This window comes from Ricinus communis, chromosome 4, assembly GCF_019578655.1.
Source record: "Ricinus communis isolate WT05 ecotype wild-type chromosome 4, ASM1957865v1, whole genome shotgun sequence".
NCBI classification, from domain to species: domain Eukaryota; kingdom Viridiplantae; phylum Streptophyta; class Magnoliopsida; order Malpighiales; family Euphorbiaceae; genus Ricinus; species Ricinus communis.
Genome location: NC_063259.1, coordinates 712406 through 733978, shown reverse-complemented (window position 1 = coordinate 733978; position 21573 = coordinate 712406). Strand labels below are relative to the sequence as shown.

The following is a 21573-nucleotide window of genomic DNA, read 5'->3' as shown; positions in this document are numbered from 1 at the left end:
TCTTATTTATTTTTTTATTTATAGAAAGCCCAATGGACCATGAACTATATAAGAAAGATAACTATTCATTTATACTTGCTATAAAGGCTAAAATTTTCCTAATATAAAGGTAAGCTTTTGAGCTCAAGACTTTTATCTCTCAATAGTAAATACTCTTTATCTCTTGAGCTAAGTTTCAAATGTTGATTTATTTAATTTATTGAAATTTATATAATGTATTCTAATTTCATAATAAACTCATGAGTCTCTGATCGGTCTTCTTCAATTATGCATAAATCATCCTTTGAATAGAAAGAAATCCATCACTTAAATCATAATAAGATCCTATAAACTACTCAACTACTTCTAATTCTAGAGAATTTTTTTAGTTAAAACTAAGCTTAGTGAAGACAAACAAAGAATAAAAGAAGAAAATTGATTAATGGCACAAAAAGAACACACCTATAGCAGATGCTTTTCTCTTATTTATAGTTACAGTCTACAAAAGGGAACAAAAGAAATAACAGCAAAAAAACTGATTTAAAGATAATAACAAAAAAAAAACAGAAAGGAAAAAAGAACAAATAACAAATACGTAACAAACTAACAGACTATCCCATACAGCTGGCTTAACTTTCTTTACACCCCGCCACCCCCGGTCAAGTTGGAGATTGGTTTGGTAAAGGGACCAATCCCAACTTGGAGCAAAGATAGTGGTGTTGTGCTTGAGGTAAACACTTAGTCAGGATGTCTGCCACTTGTTGTTTAGAAGGAACATGAGTGGGAACAAGAAAACCAGCCTTCAGTTGATTCTGAACAAGATGGCAATCAATGTCCAAATGCTTGGTTCATTCATGGAAAATAGGATTCGAAGCTATATGAATGACAACTTTATTATCACATAACAGAGGAATGGAAAGATTGAGCTTGAGACCAAAATCCTGTAATAACTAACTGATCCATTGAAGCTCACAGACAGTATTAGACATACTACGGTACCCAGTTTTTGTAGAAGATCTTGAGATGGTGCTTTGCTTCTTGGCCTTCCAAGAAAGGAGAGAGTTCCCAAGAAAGATGCAAAAACCTGTGATGGACTTGCGAGTGTCTGAACAAGCTGCCCAGTCAGCATCACAAAAGGCTATGAGCTGAAGAGAAGTGCCAGCAGGGAGAAATAAAATCTGAAAGAATGTCCCTTTCAGATATCTAAGAAGATGAAGGGTTGCATTCCACTGATTTTCTATTGGTGCTTGCATGAACGGACTCAACTATTGAACAGAAAATGAGATATCAGGCCTGGATAAATTGAGATATAGTAACCTGCCAATCAACCTTTGAAAGCGATCAGGAGATGCCATTAGAGCAGAATCTGAACTACTAAATTTAACACCTGAAAGCAAAAGAGTATTGGCCTCCTTAGCATTTGATAAGCCTACATCTTGTAAGATGTCTAGGATATATTTTCTCTGGTTAAGAAAAGCACTTGTGGATCCCCTTGTTATCTCTAAGCCAAGAAAATAATTAGCATAACCAAGATCCTTGATAGTGAACTTTGAATGAAGAGAAGTTTTGACAGATTGAATGACATCCTTTGAATTGCCAGTGAGTAAAACATCATCAACATACACTATTGCAGCTGTAAAATGTTCATCAATGTGTCTTATAAACAGACAGTAATCATTAGATGATTACTTAAAACCAAGCTCCAAGAGAGTAGTGGTGAATTCAATGTTCCATTGTCTCGAAGCCTGTTTAAGCCCATATAAGGACCTATTTAACTTGTAGACTTCAGAAGATTTAGCTTTTGAATAACCAAGCGGCGGCTGCAAAAACATTTCTTCATCCACATAACTATGTAAAAAGCATTATTTATATCAATTTGGTGCAAAGGCCAATTAAAATGCATAACAATGATTAAGAACAGCCTTATAGTAACCAACTTTGCCACTGGTGAAAAACTGTCATGGAAGTCTATGCCTTCCAGTTGAAGATACCCCTTTGCTACAAGTCTGGCCTTGAATTTGTCAATGCTGCCATCACTTCTTCTTTTGATCTTGTAAACCCATTTTGTACCAATAGCTTTCTTACTTGGAGGTAAAGTAGTGAGAACCCAGGTATCATTCCTCTCTAAGGCATGAAGCTCCTTATTCATAGCCTGCAACCATTCATAGCCTGCAACCATTTTTCATTCTTATAAGCTTGGCAGTATGTGTTGGTTCATAGTCAGTGTGAATTTGAGCCAGAAAGGATAAGTAAGCAGATGAGAAAATGGGTTGTGTAAAAGCTGACCCTATAAAAGCAGTGTTAACCGATTTGAAATTTGGGTTTTGCAGGAATGACAAAGTCTTGGAGCCAGCTTGGAGGTTTACTCACTCTACCACTTTTTGTTGTGACTTGAGGAGTGGAAATATGGTCACCAGGAGTAATATTTCTAGGAATAAAAGAATGAGTAGGTGAAGCTATCTCAATGGAAGATGGGGAAGACTCAGAAGGAGCAACATCAAGAGAAGACTCAATAGAAAATGAATGTATAGAATTACTAATATCATATTCTAACTGCTCATTACGATTTTCATCTATGTTGAAGGACAAAGATGGTGAATGAGAAGTAGAAGGGGGACTTGTTTTGTAAGGGAAACAATTTTCATGGAATATAACATCTCTATTTATGATTATCCTTTTGTTTTCTAGATCAAGCAATTTATAACCTTTATGTCCATGAGGATATCCTAAAAAAATATATTTGATTGATCTAGCAATAAATTTTGACTTATGAGGTTCTGTACTTACAGCATAGCATAGACAACCAAAGATTCTTAATCTAGAATATGGAGGAGGTTTTCAGAATAGTAGTTCATAAGGTGTTGACCATTTAAGACAGCAGAAGGCAACAAATTAATCAAATAAGTTGTTGTTAACACACACTCACCCTAAAAATCTATTGGTAAAGAAGCTTGAAACCTGATGGCCTAGTAACTTGTAAGATATGTTTATGCTTTCTCTCAATTACCCCATTTTGCTGTGGAGAATAAGGAGCAGTTTTCTGATGAATTATACCATGTTTTTGCAAAAGAGATATAAAATTCAAATTGATAAATTTAGTCCCATTGTCAGTATGAACCATTTTGACAGGTTGAGTGAATTGAGTTTTCACCATGTTCAAAAAGTTTTCAAAAGTGTTAAACACCTGTGTTTTGCCTTTTAAAAGAAAAGTCCAAGTTGCCCTAGTATAATCATCTACAATAGTCAAGAAGTAATGAGCCCCTGCAAGAGATGCTTATTTGTAAGGTCCCTAAAGATCCATATGAATTAATTCAAAAGTTTTTTCAATTTTGGTCTCACTAGTAGAGAAAGGCAATCTATGTTGTTTAGCTAAAGGACAGATCTGATATATTTGATCAGAATCGGTTGCTTTAACATTGAGTTATGAAATATGAACAAGTTTAGAATAAGAAGCATGTCCAATTCTAGAGTGCCAAATGGCAAAGCTGATAACATGTTTACTAGCTGCACAAACTGTAGGTTTCTTATTTACAGCCAAAACTTCCTAAAGATTCCTACTGTAAGAACAAAAACTAATAACATGATTTAATTCTGCTTTATTAAAAATAAAACTACTACGTTCTAGAAGATAAAGCCCCTTACTCTCTATCCCTATGGCAAGAATGTTCTCATTCTGGTCCTAGAAAATACAACCATTAGGATAGAAAGTTATTTTGATATTTGCTGATTTAGTAAGTTTATTGATAGACATCAAATTATATTTAAAATTAGGAACATGAAGAACTTGTTTTAGATGCATTTTAGAATGCAAGGAAATTGATCTTGTGTTTCTAATAGAAGACTTTTGACCATTTGGTAAATTTTTAGTTAGATCATGGAATTGAGAAACAGATGGTGACATGTGATTAGTAGCTCTAGAATCAATAATCCATTTATCAACATTACTACCACATTATGCTGAAAAAGCTTGAGATAAAATATTACCTGCATAATCAGTGGTACTAGCAAAATTTGCTTCAATGGTATTCTTGCCCTTCAGCATCTTTTGTATTTCTTGTTGCACCAAATTACATATCATGTTGCTGAGTTCAGGATTTTTGAAAGTAGAATTGGCAATTTCTTCTTCAAAAGGATTGTCAGCTTCTGGCATACTAATATGAGTAGCAAATCTATTTTGAGTTCTATTCCAATTGCCCTTCTTATTCTTTTGCTAATTAAATTTTTCTTTCATCCAATCAGGATAGCCAATTAGTTTAAAACATTCTTCTCTTAAATGGCCATTCTTCTTGCAATGAGTACAATACTTATTAACATCCTTCTTAATTATGTTCTCTATATTTTTAGATTTCAAATTAGCACCCCTTGCAACCATTGCAGCAACAACTTCTGTATTATTAGGAGCGCTATTATAAACAACTTTCTACCTTTCATCCCTTAAGACCATAGAATGGATCTTATTAACACTAGGTAATGGATCTAGCAACAATAAATTGCCTCGAACATGTTCAAAAGTATCATTAAGTCCCATGAGGAATTGCATCACTCTACTCCTGTTTATTATAACATTTATTTGTTTCATAATATCACAATGGCATCCAATACAATCACAATGGCATCCAATACAATCACAGTTGCATCCAGTATAATCATATTCCTCACCGAGAAGTTGCAATTAAAACATTGGGTACTTTCTTATTGTGAGTACGTGAAGTGGTATTCTAAGATGCCGTTGGACTATTATGTCCCCTTATAAACTTTCTTAGATCCTCCGGTAGTATGTTTTCGTCCGGACCGTAAGGACCCATTATCTAAGTTTAACCAAATATGGTCTAATGCTCCGATGTTACGACGCAATCCGCTCCCAGCCTTGTTGACACTGGGGATTGGGAATGAGCTTCATGCTCGCTCATCGTGAAACCTTGATTCCGGGAAGGCGGTGAAAGAAATGAACTCTTCTCTAAAAAGGGAAGGGGCTTGGTCTAGAACCGGAAAGAGGTTGTCATATCGGGCCTTTTGGTCGGGTAGCAAGCTAGCCACCAAAGAAGCTAGCTAGCTAAGGAAAGAAAGCAATAGCGCCGAACGCCACGTGACGCTCGGATAATAGAATGCACACCGTGAAGAAAGCTCGCGCTTACCACCCACACCCTCCCACTTCCCATCCCCTATCGCATACCACGATGTCGGGGGTTACGCTTGCAAGGGAAAGGCGATAGCCCCACCCACTTCGGATAGATCAATGAGTTACCGCTCGGGCCTAACGACTAGTTAGTCCCTAGCTAAAGTATGAGTCCTAACAATAACAACTACTCCTTCTCATGCTAGTGCAACCAAGAATATGATAGGAAAGTATCAAGGAGATAGCGGTCAAGGTTGTCTGACAAGGAAAGCGGGAGGCAGAGAGAGAGAACATGAGCTTAGAGGAGTCGAATTGCCCTGTCTATACCATATTCGATGCAGAGGACTTCTCTCGTCATCATAGAGCCGGCACAGAGGATAATGCAATGACGAAATTTCCAACTATATCGTAAGAGATGAGAGATCAAAGAGTAAGAAGCGGGGATGGCACAAGGGATTCCAGCAGCGTTGAAGCCCAGCTCATGAACCAACTGATTTCTTATTCCTTTTGGGAAGGACGAGTTCAGTAGAACAGCGTAACGAGTCTAAGGGCGGGATCAAGCTTGAAAGGAATGGACGGGCGTAGGCTTAATAGTGAACGCAGACCCCCTTCTTTTGAGATATAGGCACCATACTACTCGTTTCATCCTATAATTTCTTCAATTTGGTATAGTAGAGAGACACAGACAGATTACCTTATTTGAGATTGTTAATTTCTCTCTAAACTCGATATTCCAGAGGATCATTATTTTCTCTAGGCCTTTCTTGTATTTCTTCCCATAGATCCTTAGCAGAGCTGCAATAGATGAATCCCTTTGCATGTTCCTTTAAAATAGAATTCAAAATCCAAGTAGCTACGAGACAATTAGTTTTCTTCCACATTTTATATTCCTTAGTAGTTGATGCTGGTTCTGCAATCTCATCATTGATGTAACCGAGTTTATCTTTAGTTCCAAGAGCTAGTTTTATGGATCTACTCCAAGGTATGTAATTATTTTCATTCAAGAGAATAGAAATAAGATGCATTCCTAGTGAACCATTGTTTTGTGAATGATTTATTTTTTGGCTGTTGTTTGAAGAATCAGCAGTAATGGTTATTGTATTTGAATCTCCTGTTTCTGCCATTATGTTTTAAGAATTCGAATGTTTCTTTAGAAAAATCTGGATCGAGCTAACCGCTCTGATACCATGAAGAGAAACAAATAATAAAAGAAGAAAATTGATTAATGACACAAAAAGAACACACCTATAGCAGATGCTTTTCTCTTATTTATAGTTATAGATTACAAAAGGGAACAAAATATTAACCGATTAATATAAATACAGTATGTTGACATAAGTCTACCTCCTGATTCTAATTGCTATTATGTAGGGCACCATTCATGCAATTATGCATAAAGATTGCAGTGTTCATTTACTTGAAATCATTCAAAAAAGAAGTTGTTTCGGCAGATAATTTTTCTGAAGAGGCTCGTAATATTAAGGTTACTTTTGAAATATAATTAAATAGATATTATCATGGTTTTAATTCATTAAAAGGGAAATCATACCAATTCAAATTCTGGACGGTTATGGTTTAATTCAGATTAACTTTAGTATAAATTCAGGAAGTATTTTTATTTTTTTTTTAATTTTAATTTCAAACGGAATAATGATTATCCATTTAGATTTTAGTCTAGGTACGAGACATGAAACCAAAACTTTTATTGAATTGTAATAAAAAATATATTTAATTTGAGAAAAATATATGCGAAAAAAATAAAATAGACATAATAAAGTTGAGTATATTGACAAAATTAATATATAATTTATTTAAAATTTTATTTATTTATTAAAATTTAATTTAACTATATTAATTTTATACAAATTTAAATATATATAATTTTAAATTAATTTTTATTTCATTCATATCAAAACAAAAACGATATTACATTGTAGTAGAATGGTATCAATTCCACTGACCATTATCAAATCTATCATAGAAGTGATTGTTTATTTATTTCCTGATTGACATTGCTTTTAAGGCTTATTTTAACTTTTGTCTTTTGTATTATTCTTAGCTTGTTTCCATTTCTTTTTTTTTTTTCTTTTTTTATAAGAAAAAAACTTACTTTTTAGAAAATAGCATAATAAACCACAAATTCTCTACAAATAGATTTTAAGAAATTAATAAAAAAAGAATTAAATAATAAAAGATTTAGTTTCCAATATTATTAAGTCAGATATACCTACTGCTGGCCACCTATAGATGTTCGTTGTAATGTTGTTAACTTAATATAAGTAATAAAAATCTGAAATATATATTTATTAGATAATAAAATTTTAATTTGGAGAGAGTGCAATTTTAGTGTGGAATTGGTTGTGTTAATAATCAATAGCTTTAAACATAATAATAGGACAGGAAGACCAAATTATAAAAGTATATAATAAAAAGAAAATGGTCCGTAACAATGGATGACATGCTTGGAAACAGTAAATCAGGCGATTAATGAAAGAACACAAGGGATCTGCAGAGTGGGCAGGTAAAGTTATGGCGTTGGAGCCATTTAGCAATGCAATCCAAATGAAAGAGATGCATGCACCTCGACACCTGGCTAACCTCATCTCCCTCCTCAAACTCCACTAGACAGATGCAGCATAAATTCTCATCACTGCCACTGCCGCATCTCTGCAACTCTCCGAACCTTGCTGCTGCTACCCCATTAATGCACCTAATTCCACTACTCATTGAGTAGTCAGCCATCGTCTCTTCATCACGATGACTGTAAATGAAGAAGAAACTGAAGAGGGCCTCCTTGATTTTACGCAGTGGAATGAGTATGCATGTGTAAAATATGATTGTAGCCATGCATATTTGTGATTCGGAATACATTACTGCTATCATTTTTCTGCTTCTTCCTCTCCCTCTCTCTCAATTTGCTTGGAACAACAATTGTTTTATATCAATAAAAAGAAAGGGTTCGGTTTCGGGTTTTACTTTTTTTTTTTTTCACGATGGTTTAGGGTTTAAGGATCAGAAAAAAGTAGTCGGAGTCAGAAAAGATGAAGTTGATGTTCGGAGAGGTTGAAAGGAAGGAGACCTCTATTTATAGAACAACTAATTTAACTAACTTTTTGAAATCCAACGTTCAATTCTAACAAACTATATAATATAATTTGACTTCAATTTAGAATAATAATAATAATAGTAATGTGTTTGAATAATATTTGAACAGAAAATTAAAATTGAAGGTCTGTGTGCATCATTCAGCAAGAGTTAAGGGCCGGCACCGACTCCACATTCTCCATGGATCCTAATCAATCTTTAAAAAATAATAAAAAAAGAATATAATAACATGGAGCAGTACTATGGTTTACTAGTGATTTTTCAATATATATAAATTAATGTATATGGTTGGTTATTTAATTACAAATTAAGGTTCCTAATTTTATAATTTGATAAAATTATACAACTGAATAATATTTGTTGCCGGTTTCCTTATTATGAAATTACTTAATTAACTTACATGTCTACCCGCTCCTTAATTAAACTACTCTTACGTTATCATTACCCTAAAGTAGGTCTTTTTAAAAATTAAATTATTAATATATAATATAGTCTTTTTTTTATTTAATAATCTAAAATAATTTAAAGCATATTAAATATGATCCTTACAAATGGTAAAATACTATCTCAAAAATATTTTAATATAAAAAACTATATATTCAAGTGTGACTGTTTGACTTAGAGAAACGGTTCGACGAGGGCGGAATGTGGATGCCGGGACAAAAATAGAATGCCTGCATAAAGAGCGGCTTCTGGCAGGCTTCTAAGATAACAACACTCTAAAGTACAAGAATACATAAATGAATCGAATTGCACACCAAAATTGAATGGAGAATAGCTGATAACATATATGTAAAGAGTTGAAACTAATCACATGAGACACTTTTTGGTTGTTTGGCTGTAGAGTTATAGAAATTTCAAAATTAAACGTGCTTGATTCAAAGAAATTTCAGGATGGTACACATTATTAGATCAATTATTTTTTTTCATTTTTAAACTTTCTTAATGCATACTTTAAACACCTCTTTTCACATAACCATAAAAAGAGATGCTCAAATTGCTCCATGATTGACTCCTTGATGCAAGCTCAAAGTTGTCGGTATCTTTTTATATGAAAATGAGAAGTTAACTATCTAAAAGAACATGAGATATTATTCATGATGGTAGGTGTGTATATTTTGATTTGAGTTTGAGTTTTCTTTATTTAATAAAACAATGAGAAATGTAATGATTAATTAAGTAGAATAGTATTAAAAAAAATTAAGACAAGATTGACTGACTTAGTATAATGTAATTGAATGTGAAGATAGAGAACAAAAAGAGGAAGAAGAGCATACTAATTAAGAAATGCCGACCAAATCTTAAAGATCTTTGTAGAGAGGATAAAGAATTAGGAGATGAGTTGACGATGGACATGAGAGCATGAGGAAATGCATCTCTCTTCAGTCTTCATAATAACTGACCACGTGCTCTGCACTTGCCATGTACTTTATCAACTTTTCATTCAGTTTATTATTATTATTATTTGCAAAACAAATCGTCACCTTCGGCATTTTTGTCCAATTTAACATTACCTTTAATTTTTACACAATCAACAACGAATTTTATAATTTTTACAATTTAAAATATCATTTAAAATTCCAACATGAACTTACTTGTAGCCGAGCTATTTCACATGTCACGTCAAAAACTTTATATTTAGCTAAATAAAAAGAAGTTACGAATTTTAAGATTGGTTTCTCATCAATTGAAACTGAAGTAATCTAATTTAATTCTAATTCGTAAAAAGTATATATTATTTTTTATTTTTTAAAAATTGATTGGAATCAGTTGGAACCGAAACTGTTCGAAACTGGACAGCTTCATTATCAAAACGTCTACTTTTATATATACTAGGATAGTTATTATATTTATATTTGATCTATAAATTAACATGAATAGACAATATTTAGCATATATACTCTATTAACTATTTAATTTATGTTAGAAATTATAATAATTTGAATAAAAATAACTAATATAATTATTATATAAGATATGATAAGTTTAGCATAAAGATATAAATATATAATTAATTCATAAACATAATATATATAATCTATTAATAAATATTTATCGTTCAATTCAATTGAGATAAGTAAATATCAAATTTAAGTACAGTAAAAAATATAAAATTTAATTGCAATAAACAGATAAGAAATAATAAATGAAAGGGGTAAAATTGTGAGAACTTTATTTTTAAATATTTTAATTTCTAATGAGCTTTAATGGGAAGTTTGGTTCATAAGAAAATTGAGATTCTCTAGAAAATTTTCAAGAACAAGAACGAGATTCTCATATCAATGAGAATTGATGCTTCCATCTTTTATAGAGAATGAAGTTATTTATTTGTATGAGAATCAAGGCAAGCCTACATGCGAGGTTCGACACCTACACCGTGCCGTTACTGAATGAAAATCAGTAAAGGGGAAGGAGAATTAATGGCAGGGAATATTAAAACTCATTGTCACACAACAAACATTCCCACTCCGCCTTCGAACTTTACCGGCGGATTGATGGTTAAGTACCATTCTGGCATTGAAATGATACTTTGATTCCACACAGCTGGAGTTGCATGCTTTAGAGATAATTACCAAAACAAAACAAGAACAGATAGAAATGATCATATATGCATAAATGGCATAAAACCAAGCACCATTCAGGCATTGAAACCTAAGCAAGCATTCATGCTTACAGGTGAATTTACACAATTGAAATTACCTGTGCATTTAACAGAAGAAAAGAGTCTTTATTTAGTCAATTTGTAAGTCTTAATCCGGCCCTCTAACACAAAAGAAAAAAAATAAACTAACTAAACTTAAGGGCACAGAAGGCACTTTTAGGGAGCATAAGAACAAGTCCTGCATGTTACTAAGTAATAACAAGAATGCAAAATCTCTCGCATCCTCCCACTGTTAAGCTCTAATGATCCTCGTTATGAACAGGGTAGAAAGCTCTATCTAGATGGAGGGGTTGCCTAACCCACAGCCGGCTTTCAAGGGCTCATTTCAACATGTACATCTGCTTTCTTAAGTCGGAGCTTCAAATCCCTGGACTAGACCTTCAGTTCCTATTTATCCCGGAATTCCATCATCACAATCAAAATGAATTAGCTAGAGAGCACCCCAGCTCGCATGCTGCTTACCACACTTACATGAGCACCAAAAGTGATTTTGGATCTCAACAAACTTACAAAAGATTGTCTCTACAAATTCGTAAGATCAACTAAAGTCGCTTGTGATCAAAACCAAACTCGAACCAGTAGCAACTTCTAGAGAAAGATCACTCCCATGTGTTCAAACCTTAATTTGATGGGATGGGGAAAACATTGATCAAAATTTTATGCAGATCTCTAGATGACCTGAAAGAATCAGGTATTTGCATTGTTCCATAACTCACATATTCAGAAAATACCATTCAGGAATATAATGCAGTGCAAGATCATCACAAAAAGATGAAGAAATCAATTAATCATTAAGCTTTTATAAGCTATGTTGAACAATGTTAACCACATTCACAAGCAATAAAATGTTATCCAGAGCAGATAACTTATTGATTATATTGCTGCATGCTAGACAATCCAGGTTTATTACCAATGTTTATTCTTGTTGCTTAAATAGTCGTAGTTAATTTAAATTTATATATAAGTGCAAAGATTGAGAAAAGAACAACAGGCGACATGTGGAAGCCGAAAACAGAATTCGCCTCAATTATTATCTTGAAAGAGTCACAGCAACTATCAAATCAACTCCTTGTGATGGCAATTAGTATGTACCATCGTTTTCTTCGAATCATTCCAATAAATGGTAATACGAAATCAAACAACACCAGTGTCATATTATCACCATTATTGAGATCATGTTAACTACCTTCATCTGATCGCACCAATGAATTTACTAATTAGCTAATGCTACTTTGGTCTAAACCCATCTGCAACAATGCTTGGTGATATAGAATCAAACTTTAGTAATCAAAAATAGGTACTCTAAATCAGTACCAGGCTGCACAAAAGAAAACAACCACCAAGATAGATTACTACATGAAAAGCCCCACATATGCTGACACCACAACAGTGCAGAATTCTTTCTATAATGATATCTTTGACCTCGTTACAACCCTACAGTTACTAATTAGCTACACCTTGCAAGTGTGCTACTTTACATTACCCAGCTGGCGACTATGCTTAGTAATAAGTACTTTTACTAATCAAATATAGCATTCTACTTCCATAACACCACAAAGATAGAATTGCTTCAAGGAAGTATCCTACAATTCATAAAAGAGACACCACAACTAGCTCTTAACAGGATCAAAAGTTGAGACATATATTAAAGAGAAAAAGTTAAGAAAGAGGGCTTGCATTGATGAAGATAAATGATTGGAACCGAAGTGAGCAGAGAAAACACTTACAATGTGCAGTAGATAGCAAGAAATTATAAGATCAAAAAGGCATTTGTGATGGTTTCTTTCCAAAGATAGCTTGAGAAAGATCAGAAGATAAAGGTGCATTTTTATCTAAGAATTCTCTAATAGCTTTACCGTTAATGTAAAACCCTTTTTTTCGCAAATCTTCAATAACATTCTGAGCTTCATCAACGCCTTTCTCTCGACACAACCCATCAACCAAACCAACAAAAGTAGTAACATTGGGAGAGTGACCAGCATCCAGCATTTGGAAACAGAAATCAACAGCATCATCAACCGCATTACATTTACACAATCCTTGAATCGTCACAGTATAGCTAAAAGCATTGGGAGTGATGCCATTATCGATCATTTTCTTGAAAATTCTTTTGGCATCGTCTGTTTTATGTGCTTTACAAAACCCATCAACAACAGCAGTGTAAACAACAACCTCAGGGATAGTACCTTTCTGGCGCATTAGACCAAAGAGCTTCATAGCTTCTTGAACAAGACCATCTTTGCATAGCCCATCAAGCATTGCAACTGCATTTGGTATGAGCCCTGTTTCTTTCATCTTGTTGAAGATATCATTGGCGTCTGGAGGAGGAGGCGGTGGTGAAGATTTATTGATGTTTTCATCCTTAGAAGTATGATTATTTATTTGATGAGGGATTTCATCCTTGTGATTACGCTTGTTGAGCTTGAATTTCTCGAGAAAATCATCACTAGACAGATGATTTTGATTGGTATTTCTTCTGGGAATTCTTGGAGATTGAGATTGAGACTGGTTGAAAGAAGTTTGGCCTCTTAAGGGCCTGTTAGGAATGGGGTGAGGAGGTGAATTATCAACATTTGATGCATCGTCTCTTTCACCATTCAAACTGAAACTGCCTCTTGTTTCTCTTATTGAGCTGAAACACCTTACAATTTCTGTAACGGAATTGGGTTTCATTCTCATCAGCTTCCACACTGAATCCATTGATAGATTGCTGATCTCTTTCACAAAAGAAAAAAAAAAAAAACAGAGGGTTTTAGGTTAAGGGTAAGGTTAGGGTTTTGTCCACCGAGGCAGTCCTGCCTGCTAGTGCTAGTTGATTAAGAGGCTAAAAGACAAGGGCAAGATGGTCTTTTTATCCATTAAGTGAAAAATCATATAGAGAGCGACTGAGAAGCTGGGTTTTTAAAGAGAAGATAAGGCCTTTTCCTTCTTTTCTCTGTTTTTGCAGTGCCATTCTTATGCTTACGCTTATTTCAAATTAGAGACGCTTCAGGTTCTTGCTGTCCATTTTCTCTTTCCTTTTCACATCAGGTACAATTTCTGATTCTATCACTTCCTTGCAAATTTTATTTTTGGGTTTCTTATTTTAATTTTATTTGGTTACCTAAATTCAGGACACATCATTGTTATGCTATTCAATTTCACTTCAATTCCCATATTAATGTAAACACCTGTGTGCAAAATGTTGAAATGGGTAATGTTTTTTTTATCAGTCTGATGAGTAATGATTGCTGTTTATGATTTCTGTCGAAGCTAATTGGAATTCTAGCCCTCTCTCTCTCTTTGGACATTTATTTGCATTAGTTGCTAGCTTAGCTCGACCTTGATGTGCTTTGTTTATTTCTTGTCAGGTGATATGGAAATGGCCAGCACTTGTTCAAATGGGAGTAGCCTCACGTGGTTTTTCAGGGATAAAGGTTTTGATGATAAGAGCATTCATGAAATGTTCAGAAAGTGCAAGCGCCTTGAGGGTCTGCAAAGAGAAAGAGCATCTGAAAATTGGAGTTATCTCAAAAGTGTTGGAATCCAAGAGAGAAAGCTCCCTTGTGTCATTTCAAAGTGCCCCAAAATCCTTACACTTGGCCTCAACGAGAAACTCATTCCAATGGTTGAGTGTCTTTCTACGCTGGCTACAAGACCACATGATGTTGCTTCTGCTATAACCAAGTTCCCTCACATACTGTCTCATAGTCTTGAAGAGAAGCTCTGTCCCCTTTTGGCATTCTTACAGGCACTAGGAATTTCTGAAAAGCAACTTGGTAAGATCATATTGCTTAATCCAAGGCTCATCAGCTACAGTATTGAATCCAAGCTCACAGAGATTGTGCAATTTCTTGCTGGTCTCGGCCTTAGTGGAGATGGAATGATTGGTAAAGTGCTTGTGAAGCACCCCTTCATTATGGGTTACAGTGTTGACAAAAGGTTGCGGCCTACTTCAGAGTTCCTGAAGTCAGTTGGCCTGACAGAGTTGAATCTTCAAACAGTAGTCATGAACTTCCCTGAAGTTCTGTGTAGAGATGTGAACAAAATCCTTCAACCCAATCTTGCTTATTTAAAGAGATGTGGATTTCAGGATAGACAAATAGCTGTTATGGTGACTGGTTATCCTCCAATTCTGATCAAGAGCATTAGAAATTCTTTGGAACCTAGGATCAAGTTCTTGGTCGACATAATGGGGAGAACAATTGATGAAGCTGCTGCCTACCCCAACTTCTTTCAGCACAGTTTGAAGAAGACACTGGAGTCACGGCACAGACTCTTGAAACAGAAGAAAGTAGATTGTAGCTTAAATGAGATGCTGGATTGTAATGAAAAGAAGTTCTTACTGAAATTTGGTTTGCTTGAAGTTTCTTCCTGAGATTAGTTTGTTCTTTCAGTCTAGGCAAACTTCCTATTTCTGTGACTGGATTTAATTTGTACATGAATTTGCGCAGATCAATGAGAACTCGATTTCCCTGACATCTATTTGCTCTTCTGTAATTAAGCTCTGTGCCTGTAAGGCTTAATTTTACACCTTCCTGCAGTCATAGCAACAAGATGCCTTGGCTTATTGGAGATTTTCTTTAGTTGAAGGGTAAGTTCTCCACATATTTTATGAAACATGGTAATTTATAGTTTTGCAGGACTGATCCGAAGCTGAAATCTCCAGATACTGGTGGAAGTTTTTCATCTTTCAAGCTGTTTGGATATTAAAATTCACAAGGTACAGTTGACATATTCAGTCCTTTCCCTTTGAAATTCACTATTGAAAGTTCATGACTATACAACTCACATTACTTGTACATTAGTGGCGCAGAAAATTCATGTGCATTCTATTACATGTCTTACCTCTAGAACCATAACCTTTTCCTCTATGACTATTGAACTACTGCCAGCCAAACCACAACAAAATAACAAACCCTAAGAATTGTGCACCTCAATTACAAACAAATGTACATTTCAAGTACTGCAATAATGAGACTGATATACAAAAATGCTCGAATTTTTGTGGTAGCCCATGTTGTAATCTGAAAAGAATTATGGAATTAGTTCTGGTCTGGTCTTTTCTGAGATATTAAATATGTAGAGAATAAGACTAGATCTTTTTAAGAGAAAGAGAGTACAAACGGGAGAAGTCTCTCTTTTGTTACTAAATATTGAGGCTTCTCTTTATCTTTAAACCAATAATTGTTCTCAGCATGGTTATCTTTCTTGGAAAACCGAAAACCCTCAAGGGAACTAACTTTCTTGGCAGCTCCTTTTGAAGCTTCATTGCCCTTTCCTGTCTTGTTCCCTCAGTATGTCTTGTTATACTTGGTTTACGACTCCTTTTTATTTCTTGTGCATTGCTTGGAAAGCACCTTCAGCTTTCTCTTCAGACGCCTTTGCTCTTATGCTTGAAGCTTGGTAATCAATTATATTGCTAAGAGCGTTTTCAGGTCACAAATGACTCTTCATTAATAAAAAAAGTTTTGCCTTCAAACTTCTGAAAGAGTATTCACTCTGATCTTCTTAACAACTTTTTAATCTCTTTTTGAGCCCTCTTCCTGGTTTTTGCTCTCTTTTTCTCTCCTCCAGGAATGATTTTTCTATATTTGCCTCACAGACCCGTAGTAGGATATAGAGGCTTTGATACTGCTGCTAGAATTTGAAACGAAAGATAGAAGAAATATGAAATTAGAGATGGTTCTAGTCTAGTCTATTCTGAGATATGAAATCTGCAAAGAGAACAAAGACTAAAAATGTTCTTGAGAAGAAGATAGCATAAATGTGAAGTCACTCTTTCTAATATTATTTTCTACAGTTTTGATGCATCACACTGCAAGCTTACAAGATCAGTTACTTCTATTTGGGTCTAACTTTCACATGATAAACACATCTAATCAGCTTAAGTCCAACTCCAATTTGTCTAGCAAAATAATTACAAGTTTTAATAACCTAATGATGCTTAAGGTTATTAGAAGTATAAAACAAATGGGTATTTTACAGAAACCAATCTCAGTTGAAGAAGTGTGAAAAAAGGATCACTCGCTACCTTGTGTAGAAGTAGAACTCCATGGTTTAGCTATGTGCATCTCTAAACTGGGAGATTAGATGATATCCTCTGAATTTTGGAATCACTTTGTATTCTGCCACCACTATTTTGAGAGGACAATGAGATTCCAGACAATGAGAGTGAGCTATGAGTGTCTCCCATGTTAGCTAAGGAAGGCCACATGAACACAGGCTTAAATGGAGGCACATGGGGAGCTGCCAAAGCTCCAGATAGAATTTGGACAATGGCTTGTGCTTTAGGTCTTTCGCTATCAATAGGATGTGAGCATGCCAACCCTAGAATTAAAAGCCTATTTGCTTCATCTTTCACATAATCATTCTCAAGTCTCTCATCAACAGCTTCTAAAATGCGCCCTTCGCGGTGTAACATCCAAACCCAATCAACCAAGGAATAAAGATGCTGGTTGTGATGAATCTTCATTCCAGGACCTTTGCCACACACAACTTCAAGAACTACTGCTCCAAAACCAAACACATCAGATTCCCGGGTAGCCCTTCCCGTATGAAAGCATTCCGGAGCGACGTATCCTATGGTACCTGGAACTCCCCCTAATCCTAGTTCAGCATAGGAGTTCTTTTCATTCTCAAGGGCTCTGGCAAGGCCAAAATCGCCTAACCGAGCATTAAAATCCTTATCAAGCAGGATATTGCTAGCTTTGAGGTCTCGATGAATGACTGTCTGATCATACTCAGCATGCAGGTAATGCAATGCAGAAGCTACCCCAGTTAGCACCTTGCACCGGCGACTCCAGTTCAGCTTGTCTTGCTGTGGAGCCTCGTATAGATGCTTCTCTAGACTTCCATTTGGCATGAAATCATAAACTAAAAGAAGCTTCCCTTTCTAATAGCACCATCCTGAAAAGAATGCATTGTTCATAAGAACTGAAATCTTCTTTTGACAAAGGAAAAAAAACAAAGCATTGCAGAAAAAGAAAATCAACTTGGCCTTCACATATAATCTGAGGGCAGATTCCAGCCCCTGCGGATATGGCAGTTCTTTTCAAGTTCATGTTCAGTGCAAGTAAGGAAGAAGCAAAATGATCAAATCCCTTTTCTTCTATCTATTTATACTTTTTTCTTTTCAACTCCTAAGAAATAACATTCAAAATAAACCACCATAAGACTTTTATTTTTTTTATTTATGATATTTTTTCTTTGAACTCTCACCAAAAGTCCAGCATATATTTCTGGTGAATTATGGCAAAGGGCAAGGATAGAACTAGTAATTTCGTTTCATTATTGATTATTTGAATCTGAATTGAAACCAATTTGAAGATATTAATATAATCTGCAAGTGGGAAAAGAAAACAAAGAAAGAGTACAAAAAGGGAATGAACTACAACTTGTTTTCCTTAACCGCTAAAAAAAGATTGAACATGTGGGAGGATCCGAACGAATTCTGCTTTCATTTCCCCCGTATGGAGCACTGAGTTACTTATGTTACGGTCTTCAGCAGGCAGGCTGCACTCTAGGCGGCGGCTAGGAGGGATCGCTAGACCAGCAGCCATACTAAGAATTCATGTGTAATGATGGTGATTCCACACCAGGCTCAATAAAAAAATTGAATGTAGAAAGGGGATCCTAAAGTAAAAGGGAAAATGAGAAGGAAATAAAAGAATGCAGGAGGACACTATCTTGAGAATTCAGTTGGTATTATTATTTTGTAACCCAAAAAAGAAAAAGAAAAAAGAAAAGAAAAGAAAAGAAAAAAGTCAGTTGGTTTTTATTGACTATTAGGCTGGCCAACCACCCAGAAATCCTTGTAATGGCACCTCTATCACTTGCAATTTGCAATTAAGTTTTGAAGTTATCAAGGAATAAAACATATAATATTATTTATGAGATAACTTTTTATCTATCATTGATAGGATATGCCCAGATTTGAAACATTTTTGTTTTTTGTAAAATCAGTTTTTAGAAAATCCCTTCCTTCAAAAGTTATTTTCAAAATTAGAAAAAAAGAATTTAAAATAAGACTAGTTCAAATTGAGACATGCACCTACTGCTTCAATTTGAACTAGTTTTACTTGTAACTCAAAAATGAATAAGTAAATAAATAAAAGTATTACCAACTAAGCGGACAAGATTCTTGTGGCGAAGACGGTGAATGATTGTGAGTTCAGCAAGGAAATCATCTTTGCCTTTGATGTTGTCTCTGGAGAATTTCTTGACAGCAATTTCAGTAGCACTAGTATGATTTTTATCATAAAGAACACCTTTGTAAACAATTCCAAATCCACCTTCTCCTAGCTTCATACTCTCATCAAACTTGTTAGTTGCATTCTTCAATTCCTTGTACTTGAATTCCCTTGGCATTCCAGGCAACCTTTTCAAATCTTCTACTACTCCTGCTCCTGATCCTGATTCTGATTCTGATGACCTTCTCTTCCTTGCATGATAAACACATGCACACACTGCCAATATTGCTAATATTGTTCCTCCTGAAACACCAAGCCCAACACCAATCTTCATTCCAAGTTTGTCATCCGATTCTTCCTTTGGGATGTCATCAATCTCCAATCTCCATTTCAGCACACAATTTAACTCTATCTCTGGATCACCTGTGGAAGCAGCGAACCCGAAGTAGGATTCCTGTTTCAGGTAGTCCTTCAGGTTTATGCTCTCCCTCAGAATAGGTTCTTGTGGCTTAGCATTTCCTTCATTCACTATGTAAACCTCCAGGATTTTAGCTGCGCCATTGTAGTCAATCCAGACGCTGTAGTTAGCACCTGGGGGCGGAGGAGATAGTGTGATGTTGTGTTTATCAAGTGAGGCAGACTGTTTTGATCTGACAGAGTTGGTATTGAACCCAACATGGTCTCCATCAATTTCATCAATACCATCTTGCTTCTGCGTATCAAATTCAATTGCTAGGATGTGATTGTCAGGGCTACCATCCGTGGATGAATTTGTGAGGCCAAGCCACTGCCCAAAACTTGCATCGGGGATGCTGTAATTCGGAGCTATAATGAAAGCCAACCCATGACCCGCATCCCATTCTGGTTCCCGATAAATATTGATCAGGAAACTAGTGTTGAAGGATGCCAGTATGCTGTTCTGATCACCTCCTGATGATGACCAGAGCCTGAAGGGATGAGGATACGTAATCCTGCCAGACTTGTTGTAGTGAGTCTGAAGGAATGCTTTATTGAGAGTCTCTGGAGTTAACTGAAGAGCTTGATTGTAGATGGTCGAATTCCCTTCAAATTTCAAGAAATTTAGATTATGCATTGGAAAACTTTCATATGTGAAGTTGATCTTCTTCTGCTTAAGGGATGCTGCAGCTATGAACCCAAGATGATTCAAAATGATGATGATGAGAACTACATAAATCCCATTTCTAATAAGACCCATTTGGTTCATCTGCTCTAGATAGAGAGAGACGGAGACAGAGAGAAGAAAATAAAATGAAGGAAATGAAGATGTGGATTAAAGTTGAAGTTATAAAATAATCAAATAATGGCCAAATCTTTTTAATAATAATTTTCAAACTTTTTAGAACATGCCAATGCTATTTCCTTTGTTTATTTGGAGGGAGTTGTTGAATTATCAGTTGCAACCCATTTCATAGAGACAAATGGTTATTTTGCTCCTCGAACTTGTTCCAAGAGATCAAATAAGGCAGAAATAAGCTTTTGGATCAAATAATGCCATGAGCTTGTCCAAATTGGCTCATCTGACTCCAATCTTGAGGCTGTGAAATACATATCCCTAGGTTTAATTTATTAAATTTTTTATAGATTATTGTTTTTAAAGATCTCATATTTAGATATGAAAATCTATATAAAATAAATAAATAAATAAATAATCAATCACTCTTCAAAAATAAAAAATATAACAAATCTAAAAATAAATAAATTTTTTTACTCTTTTTAAGAGTTAATAGCAAATTGATGTCTCCGCCCCGCCACCATTTTTGCTCAACGCAAGAAGTAGGGCAAGCTAAACTAGTACATAACATTGTTCTCCACTCTTTCAAGTCAGACCTCTTTCCTTTCAGCCTCTTTGAATTATCAGTTAAGTTTTGAAACACAACTGATTCTTTAAAATCCTAATCAATCAATCTTTGAAACTTGAAAAAGAAAAACATAAAATTAAAATTAAATAAAAAATGAAATTTTAGTTTCGAGGAAACACTGCTAGATATTTTTTTATATCAGATTTAGAACACTAGTATTTAAAAAAGAGAAATTTCACATAGGCATCTAGTGCATATATGCATGTAGATTGGACTCAAATGATTCAATTTAAACAAACTCATGGTTTCCTTTTCTTAATCTAAAAGCTTATTTATGCCTTATTTGATCCTCTAGAACAAATTTAGGGGGTAAAATGACCCTTTTTCCCATACCTAACAAGTCAAAGCAACCTGGCCCAAGTCAACAATTTCAAGCCTAAAAGAAATTGTAGTTTTACTTTTCTTTTTTAATTCTTCACATTTTGTTTATTGCTTTTTATACAAGAAAAATGGAAAAGTATAGTCTTATTTAATTCATTGAGCTTGACTTTCAAATTTTTTAGTATTATATGAAAGCAAGTAGATCTTTAATATTTAAAGGATACAATAAAAATAATTCCAATGAGGACAGAAATGGGAATAATCGTCATGGGAGCGCTTAATGGGTGGTTACCATATAAGGACAATGACAAGTAGAATCTTACTTTTTATTATAGTTAT

General features: G+C 34.7%; 3 protein-coding genes across 3 annotated transcripts; 1 reads left to right on the top strand and 2 right to left on the bottom strand.

Moving 5' to 3' along the window:
* Nucleotides 1-12507: 12507 nt before the first annotated feature.
* On the bottom strand, nt 12508-13714 carry LOC8285361 (pentatricopeptide repeat-containing protein At4g38150). The gene has a single exon (XM_002514345.4). The coding sequence runs from the start codon at nt 13560-13562 to the stop codon at nt 12621-12623; it is 942 nt and encodes a 313-aa protein (XP_002514391.1). The 5' UTR covers nt 13563-13714; the 3' UTR covers nt 12508-12620.
* Nucleotides 13715-13735: 21 nt separating this feature from the next.
* LOC8285362 (transcription termination factor MTERF6, chloroplastic/mitochondrial) lies at nt 13736-15320 on the top strand. Its single transcript, XM_002514346.4, has 2 exons — nt 13736-13892; nt 14213-15320. The coding sequence occupies exon 2, from the start codon at nt 14218-14220 to the stop codon at nt 15217-15219; it is 1002 nt and encodes a 333-aa protein (XP_002514392.2). The 5' UTR covers nt 13736-13892; nt 14213-14217; the 3' UTR covers nt 15220-15320.
* Nucleotides 15321-15548: 228 nt separating this feature from the next.
* On the bottom strand, nt 15549-20315 carry LOC8285363 (probable L-type lectin-domain containing receptor kinase S.5). The gene is given in 3 exon segments (XM_015716357.3): nt 15549-16481; nt 16876-17750; nt 18965-20315. Coding segments are annotated over 2 exon segments (2127 nt in total). The 5' UTR covers nt 20259-20315; the 3' UTR covers nt 15549-16481; nt 16876-16917.
* Nucleotides 20316-21573: the final 1258 nt, after the last annotated feature.

What these genes read in the sequence shown, in the direction of transcription:
- LOC8285361 (XM_002514345.4), bottom strand. Translation starts at nt 13,562, where the DNA reads ATGGATTCAGTGTGGAAGCTGATGAGAATGAAACCCAATTCCGTTACA.
- LOC8285362 (XM_002514346.4), top strand. Translation starts at nt 14,218, where the DNA reads ATGGAAATGGCCAGCACTTGTTCAAATGGGAGTAGCCTCACGTGGTTT.